The sequence below is a fragment of the Myotis brandtii genome, unplaced genomic scaffold, assembly GCF_000412655.1.
Source record: "Myotis brandtii unplaced genomic scaffold, ASM41265v1 scaffold355, whole genome shotgun sequence".
NCBI lineage: Eukaryota > Metazoa > Chordata > Mammalia > Chiroptera > Vespertilionidae > Myotis > Myotis brandtii.
This window is the reverse complement of record NW_005363642.1, coordinates 584,101-592,987: the sequence shown is the minus strand read 5'-3', so window position 1 is coordinate 592,987 and position 8,887 is coordinate 584,101. Positions and strand designations below refer to the sequence as shown.

General features: G+C 40.6%; 1 protein-coding gene across 5 annotated transcripts in view; it reads right to left on the bottom strand.

Moving 5' to 3' along the window:
• Nucleotides 1-946: 946 nt before the first annotated feature.
• Nucleotides 947-8,887, bottom strand: part of ZC3H7A (zinc finger CCCH-type containing 7A) — a 35,458-nt gene continuing 27,517 nt past the window's right edge. For 4 of the 5 annotated variants that reach the window (XM_005871734.2, XM_005871736.2, XM_005871735.2 and 1 more), the window contains exons 20-23: nucleotides 6,360-6,468; nucleotides 4,688-4,821; nucleotides 2,883-3,046; nucleotides 947-1,862 (exon numbers count right to left, since the gene is read on the bottom strand). In XM_005871734.2, coding sequence (XP_005871796.1) covers nucleotides 1,673-1,862; nucleotides 2,883-3,046; nucleotides 4,688-4,821; nucleotides 6,360-6,468 — 597 coding nt within the window. In that variant the 3' untranslated portion in view covers nucleotides 947-1,672. Of the gene's footprint in view, nucleotides 1,863-2,882; nucleotides 3,047-4,687; nucleotides 4,822-6,359; nucleotides 6,469-8,182; nucleotides 8,287-8,887 lie in introns of those variants that run through there. The other variant, XM_014544174.1, reaches the window with a different exon arrangement.

Genomic DNA, 8,887 nt, shown 5'->3' with positions numbered 1-8,887 from the left:
AAACCAGAGCAAGTCATTGGCTCATTTAGGTGGAAATGGAATTTACTGAAAGGATCGTTGAGAGCACAGAGAATCAATTGCAAGAAGGATGAAAGCCAAGATACAGAAAATGCAGATTCCCAAGGATAAGACAAACAACTTTTTAGTCTGTAAACTGAAACAAAGCAGCAGGGAAGACTTTTTAACATTTACTGTTGTCCCTGGAAAGAGAGGACAAAAGTAGATTGGGAGAAAGTGTGGAGAAAAAATTTCATGAAGACCGTCAAACTAGGAAGACCTAGCAGAGCAGTAAATTGCCAGCCTATTCACAGTGTCACTCCTAACAGATTATTTGGCAAATAAGATGCATTCCTAATGTACCTGCCAAATAAAACTGGTCCCGCTGCCTTCTCACACACAAGGGAAAAACCAGTCTTTCCTACAACCTTCAAGGAGTCACGGGGGCTTGCTTGTCACTGCAGTGCCGATTGTGCTAAACTCTGCTTCCCTCATCTCACTACTTGGCAGCTGTGCCCTGCCCTCCACCCTGGCTGGACTCACAAGAAGAAACATCTGTTATCCCCAAACCCCACTCATTCAAGGTCATGGTGAAGAAGCGACTTTGTCTGAAGGTTTGAAGGGTTGGTACATCACAGCCTGGCAGATCCCCGTCTTCAAAGTTTGTCATCCATTCTCCCTAACACCTCATCCCAACAGGGACCCTGCACTGGCAATGTCCTCATGAGTAGCTGCCCCAAACCCGGATGATGACTTTTCTACCTAGCTGGCTGAGTTCCAGCCTCTGAAACAGGTTAGTCTGAGAGAGGACAGCTTAGCCCTTTCTTTGTCTTTGTCAGTCCATGTCTTCAGTGGTCTTTCAACGATCAAACATCTATTGAGGGTATTATGCTAGACACTTGTCTCACAACAATTCTTTGTGGGGAAAGTATCACACCAAAAACTAAAGGACATCTACATATAAAATCTTTATTACAGGCAATATTGGTCCATACACTACACAATACCGACAGTACAAGTTTAATCTTTCAAAATCATCATTTAAACAGCAAAAGACCAAGAAATAAAATTTGAGTCAGCTGATTATTTTTCAAAATATTCTCAATGCACATTTTTATCCTCGGTTCCCTTATATAGTGAAACATTCAAATAGAGAAAAATACCCCATTTAACGTATACTAGTGTTAAATGGTTATTTGGCTTAAAATCTGAGTTAAGAAAATCCTTTTTAGCAACCTACATACAGATAAGTAGCAAACTTTATTAAAAGAAATTCATTCTGCTTAAAATGTGTAAAGAATTTCATCCATCATGTGTTCTGATTCTAGTACAAGTATTTAATCTCTCACCATCATGGTTCTTATCTGAAGGACCATCTCAAGGAATTGTCCTAGACATAACCCTATCCTCTTCCTCAACACACTTCATCCAAAAATCTGTTCAACAGAGGGCAACCGGGAAGCAGTCACTTCGCCATTTGATGCCAATGGTGCTGTGAGAGCACGGCCAAACCTGTTAAACAGCCCTTTTCCTACCTACTGTGGTTGCTGCTCAGGAGGGAGGATAGACGCCAATACAAGCAGAAAATCTGCAGCTCCTCTGCTACGTTCCTTAGAACACTTTCAATTTTTCTGGTCAATGCTCTGATTAGGTAACATACATAAAAGCCAGCATATTAGTTTAAATCTTTAAACAAAAAACTATATTTTCCAAAGTCATTATCATTTGGGGCAATTAAGTGATCTTTCCTTGCTTTGTTGAGCTTCATCTTTAGGGCATCTCTTCTTTCTTCCCATTCATGAAGTTCAGCATTTCCATGTGCAAATTTACAGCTGCTCCCTTCTGTGCAGGTACCATTCATATACCTGTCAGGACAAATCAGCTTTGTAAGTGTCCACAAGTTGTTTATGAAAATCTTAAAATGTACACTTTCCTAGCTTTATGATTTGCATAAAACTTTTAGTTCAAAATCTTAAGCCTAGAAAAATGGATATTTTACAGCCTTGACACCCATAAAAGAGAAATTAATACTTTAAACTATTTAAATGTATTTAATGAATATTATTTTATTGCTACAATTCAAACATTTTCTTAAATAAATGTATCTTTATATAAATTGATTAAATGAACTTTTCCTGATTTTTATAATCTGGTTAAAACAAAGAACTCATTAAAAAAAAAAAAAAGATGAAAAACACTGTTTAAATGGGAGTAGGGGGGACTATAATCCTTCCTGATGCAGGGTAAGGAAATCAGAAGTGACACTGAGTAAAAACTGCCTTAGATAATTTTAAGTATCACATGGATCTAAATTTGGAAATTAAATATCAACAGTGTTTTAACAAAATGAGAAGCAATTCAAAATTATCTCATTTGCCATTGAAAAATTTTCTGCATAAACACAGGAGTGATACACTCTCCTTTGACCCCAGTAAGTTTCAGATTTACACTTGAAATATTTAAAGGTAGTTTCAAAATTGATGAACATCTACAAGAAAAGCTGTGGTAAAAGGTTAGACAATCACGGCCGGGAACTCAAAAATGGTCTGGGGATAATGGGAGGAAAATAAGGGGAACACCTATAATACTCTCAACATTAAAGAAAAAAAAGTGCTTTTAAGAGCAACTGTTAAAAAAAAATTGGGCAAACTCAAATGAACACACTAATCTTAAGATATTTCAAACTGGTATCAGCAGACTAGTAAACCTTTTCCTGTAACCACAGAAGAGTAAAGAAATGTTCAAAGAGCAACTAAAGCTTTGGGTCCAAATCTAAGCCACCAATATTAGAGGACTTATCACCCAGATATTCTGTCTACTAACATAATGACCATCAAAAATATGCGAGACCAGCAGTTTTCATGTGGGAAATTGAAGAAACCTACCTATCACAAATACTAAAATATCCTGTTGGAAAGCGATGCTGCCAGCAGTACTGGTCGTCTTCGGTGTGGAAAACCTTCTCTTTGTGCTTCTCTGAGGAGATGTGGCCTTGCCACTGCTTCTCACTGTTACAGTTCTTCCCACACATCCAGCAGTGAAAGTCCACCTAAAGAGCACAAAGACATGCATCCCATCAGCAGGTATTGTCTGTGTGTCCCTCACACACCGTCCAGGCACCAGGAAGATTAGAAACCACCCAAACTAATGGGGAGCCCATCTAGTGGGGGAGCCAGGCAAGAGCATAAAACGCAAAGTAAGAAACAGGACCAAGGAAAGGATGCCCACGCTACAAAGCATGCCCTAACACAGGCAGCAGAGCTCGGGGCAATGGCTTCAGCCAGGTGTCCAGGAAGTCTCCAGCAAGGAGATGACAGGAGCTAGTTTGCAAACAAGGATGTCTGTTGAAAGGACAAGGGGCCAGGTTCAAACAAGGATTCTGGGAAGGAGTAACACCACAGGAAAAGCAGGAAAAGCGGGAAAGCTCAAAGCTCAAAGCTGTAGAGAGACAGCAGCAACTGCGTTCAGTGTACATGAACAGAAGCCCTTACTGTGGGCCAGGATTTGTGCCTGCTGGGAAGACACTGCCCCTAGGGCACACACCTAGAGAAAAGGCACTTGGCTGGGGGGGAGGGGTGCAAGCTTTAAGTGTCTGAGTAGCATTTCCCAAATGCCCTGCGTAAGAATCATTGCAACACTGGATAAGAATAGACTCTGGACATTTCCATGAGATTCTGACTCGATATGTCTGGGATACAGATGAGAATCTATCTTATTAAACACCACAGGTAGATCTCATGCCCCAGCAAGTGTGGTGGCCCTGCTCTGGGAACCCAAGGAGGACTTAAGAAAAGGTGGCATGGGAATCAGAGCTAAGCCTTGGCAGAGAGGGCAGATTCACAGGCTGTAACATGAGCAGAGGCGCAGGGCAAGGCCAGGCCACGATGTGACCTGGATCAGACTGAATCAATATGGAGAGGAGCCAAAAAACAAAACAAGTAGCACAATAACGCATGCACCTATGTCAATTTAAAAAGTACGCCAGGCAGAACTATAGATTCGGAATAAATATGTCAAAGATATGTACACATGGCCTGGAAAAATACACACCGGGTCTGGGCCCTCTGGGAAGAGGGACAAATGGGGTTCCAACTTTATCTGTAACATTTTATTTATTTGACAGAAGCAAATACAATAAACTGTTAATATCAGTTCATTTAGGATGGTGGGCTCAAAATAATCATATTATCCTCCTCAGTTTTCTGAAAATTTTAAGACAATTATAGCAGTAAAAGACCACAGGTAACTTAATGTTTCTATAGAACCCTGGAAGCAGAGGCCAAACTGCAGGCAGGTAAGGATGAAATGGGGAGGAGGGGAGGGCCCTACATTTCCTGAGCACCTTCTGTGGCTTAGCACTGAGATGAGTGTACAGACTCATTATACTTTACTTCTCCATCATCACAGCCCCACTCGGAGATGGTTAATAATCTGCCTAGGCTAGTAAGAAAGGAACTTAGACTTGAAATTCTCTGGTTCTAAAGTCAGAAAAAGGATCAAGGAGGGGATTTTAGAATGAAGAGACTTAAGCTAAGAAAGCAGCAGGCCACTGGAGAGAGCGAAGATGAAGATACCAGAAAAGGACAGGGAGTGAGTAATGGAGGCAGGTTTTAGAGAAGGTGGGAGAAAAAGAAAGGTTCATTCTACGGTTTAGAAGCAATGGAGAGGTGACACAACCAACAGTACTTACAGTAACTTCAGCATAATCTGTCGGCATGTGAATTTGTTTTCCATTTTCCTTGTTGGACTGGCTGGCTACATCATCACTTTTTTCATTTTTTTGACTCTTTAGCCAGAGTTCATAAAACTGCTCCATATCTTGTACTAAAGAAAAATAAATCACTTTCAGCAACAAAGATCTAAACATATACCATTTAAATAAACGCAAGATCATGCACGCTTTTTCTATCAGTCAGCATACATTTTCAAAGGAAAAGCGAGATGCCGAATAAAGACTGATTATATTAGACAGGGAGAGACGGTCCACGTCCAAGCAGCAGGTGAACTATCATGGGCAAGAATCAAATTCAGCACTGTTAGCCCGCAAACATTAGTTTTCAAGATTAATGAACTCCTCCCTGCATTTGCAAGACACTTTGGTTGGGGTGTTTACAATTCAGAAACCATGATAAGGGCACCACTGAAAACAAAACAAAACAAAAAGCCTCTGCGCAGCTTCACGTTGCCCACATTAAACACTTGTTACCACTGCCATAACCACACAAGCGACTTACTCGGCTTGGGGGAGCCTGGAGCTGAGAGCTCCTCACTGCTTACTGAGAAAGAGGAGAACATACTACTATTGGGACCGAGATTCTGACTCTGACGGGAGTCCATCAGTTAAGCCACAGTCCCCAAGGACCGACATGCTGGGGTGCAATTTACAACACAACCGTGACCAGGTCCTGGGAAGTGGCTGCAAGCTGCTCCCTATGTACAAACAGGTGCATCACTGTCAAGTGCTAAGACCAGGTTTCTCAACCCCAGCACTGTGACATTCTGGGATGGATAACACTGCTGTTGGGGGCTGTTCTGTGTGCACTGAGGATGTTTAACATCATCCCTGGACTCCACCTACTAGATGTCAGTAACACATTCCCAAAAGTCATGAAAATAAAAGTGTTCCAGATACTGCCAATGTTCCCGGAGGGGAGAAGGGTGTGTGCGCCCAATTTATCCCCAGGTGCTGTTATGTCCCTACTCTAAGCAAGACAATGAAGAGGAGTTCCATCCACATAAGCCACTGAATTTTGACATGGTTGAAACATGGTAGATGACAGGCTTAAATCCAATTAATTCTCGTAATCCAGAGATTGCAGATCTTAAGCAGTCTGTAACTTTCCATTGGTTAAGATTACTAGTCAAGAACAATGATCCTTGTAATAAAACATTTTCTGGTCAAAAGTGAAAAGTTGTCTGAAGCTCCTTTCAAAAACTCCCACAGTAAACTAGAAGTGTGACCAAGATACACGTTCTCTCCTTGCCTTTGAATCTGGGCCTGTTCTACCACTAAGGCCTCCTTGGAGAAACCTCCAGTTCTAATCTGCTTGATTCAGGGGGTGACTATTCACAGCAGGAGAGGATCTGATTTAAGCAGTTGTGGAAGGATTGAACTCCTCAGACCATTACTCAGGAATACATCTACCATATTGAAGGATGCAAACCTAGGTCTCTGTATCCAAATCTGACCTAAGCACAGATCAGATGTCAGATTCCGCTCCACTGATAAAACGGTACAATTGTCTCAGATGCAAACTGCTTTCTGCTTTCACGACAAGCTGGCATATTTCCAGAGAGGAAAGAAACTTTCAGGCGAGCTAGATTTCATGGATATCAAGGCCACAATTAAAACAGCAACTTACTCCCATTTTCCTTCATATAAGTCCACACTTCTCGTTCCTCAGGACTATGAGCAAAAGAGCAGTTTCCAACATATTGACACTTTTTCCCAGAAGCAATATGATTGCACAGCTGTATTAAAAAAAATATGAATATAAAACATAATATACTTAGTAAAACTGCCTAATTTTTACATTTAAGCAAAATAAGCATTTTTATACATGCTAATGCTGAGTAATACAATTTTAAAATAAAACTGATTTGACTCTACTCAAAGTGACTGTAAGCCCAAAATACATGAGATGATATTAAGCTTTCCATTTCAAACATTTTCAAAAGAAAGAAAATATGGAACTGGAACGTGGAACATTTTCTTACAAGAAAATGTTTACAAATTCACTTATTCATAGTGTCTGCTTTCAACACAGTGGAACATTTTTATCTCTGAGGGCAGATCTCTGGCCCCTCAGTCTGACAGCTCCTACTCTCCCCTACCTACGACCCAGGATACCTCCTTTCCAGCACTTGGAAAGCAGTTAAGAAAGTGTAGACTACTCCAAACGTACTAAACAGTGTCAAAAAAAATTTTTTTTTGACATTTAGTTTCCTAATAACCAACACTGACAGTGAACCTTGGCCATCATTCACTAAGTATGCATTTTCTGAAGATGATTATTACACTAACCAGGCCATCCAGTTACATAGTATTCAAACAATATCTCTTTATACAAAGTAAATACAATGATATTGGTGGGGAAATAAAGTGATCAGCAGAATGCAGACTTCCTAAGAACCTTGACTATGAAGAACTAAGAAAACCTCCATCAGCCCTGGCCAGAATCTCACTTGGTTAAAGTGTTGTCCCAATACACCAAGGTTGCAGGTTCAATCCCCAGTCAGGGCACATATGAGAATCAACCAATGAATGCATAAATAAATGAAACAAATCAATATTCCTTCCTTTCTCTATTTGTCTCTCTCCCCCCTTCCTCTCTATCTAAATCAAACAATAAATAAGAATTTAAAAAGAAAAAAGAGCTCTGGCCAGTTTTGCTCAGTGGATAGAGCATCGGCCTGCAGATTAAAGGGCGGGTTCGATGATTCCAGTCAAGGGCACATGCCCAGGGTGCGGGCTCAATCCCCAGTGGGGGCGTGCAGGAGGCAGCCGATCAATGATTCCCTCTCATCACTGATGTATCTCTCTCTCCCCTCTCCCTTCCTCTCTGAAATCAATAAAAATATATTAAAAAAGAAAACCTCCATCACTGAGAGCTCTTTCTTAAATATCAAGAATAAACTTCTCTGCACTGGCCAGGTGGCTCAATTGTTTGGAGTGTCATCCAATACACCAAAAGATGGTGTGTTTGATTCCAAGTCCGGGCACATACCTAGGTTGCAGGTTCGATCCCCAGATGGGGCTCATACAGGAGGCAACCGACAATGTTTCTCTCTCACATCAATGTTTCCCTCTCTCTCAAAAAAACAATAAAAACATATCCTCAGGTGAGGAATTTTTTTTAAAGCAACCTATTAAAAAAAATACACTTGTCTTTATAGAACATAAATCCTAGCACAACTGTTAGCTTATCTTAGTTTATTTATTTGTATTTCAATGGGAGCTGGCCTTATATATTAGCTTATATAATATTAGATGCTTAGCATCAGTTTTTGCTAAAAATCTAAAGCAGTGCCCTGAACACTGTTCATTTTCTCCCCTTGGACCAAGATCAGTGACCCCCTCCTCTTAGGATCTTCTGTATTCAGTAAAACATTCTGTGACTGACTTTATTGTATTCTTTTCCCAATCAAACAGTAAGTACTTAGGCATTACTAGGGAAGCATTTACCATAGTCTTTAAAGCTCAAATAAGCAGCAGGGAGAAGAGAAGACAAAGGAGAGGCCTGGCCACTTTGCTGGGTTTTTACATAATACCATCTCATGTAATCTTCCCTGTAATACAATTATTCCCATTTACAGATGAGTTGACTGAGGCTAACTTGACCAGAGCCCTTGTGGCAGACTCTGAAGCCCATTCTTTCCACCTTAGGACACTGCCTACATACATATACACAGAGTATTATTTCCTCTTTTGCAAAAAGGATCCCTAAGCAATACCTAGTATGGAAGAAAAAGAAAAGGAAATAAGCTACTGTAACATCATACAGCAGTATACCACCTCCGAGATTTCAGAATAACCAGTAGTCCTAGTCAGCTGCCTCACGAACTAGAACTGTTCTCAGGTAACTCTGTTTTAACAAAGTATTTAAGGAATTTACCCATAATCTCCACCATCTTTTAAAGCCCAAGATATCAATGGTTCCAATCAGCCTTCTTCCCCTCCTACATAACCCATGGATTAAATCACCCAATCTATGAGTCTGAAACCACTGTTGATCAAACACACCACTTCCTTCCAAGACTGACCTTGTAACCAGTATAAGTTTTACAAACTGCAAGGTACTCTGGGTGATGGGAAATTAATGTCTCTTCCTCAACTCTTTCTGACTAGTCAGAAAAGGAGGCTTCCTTTACCCAGGGCACTGTCCATTAA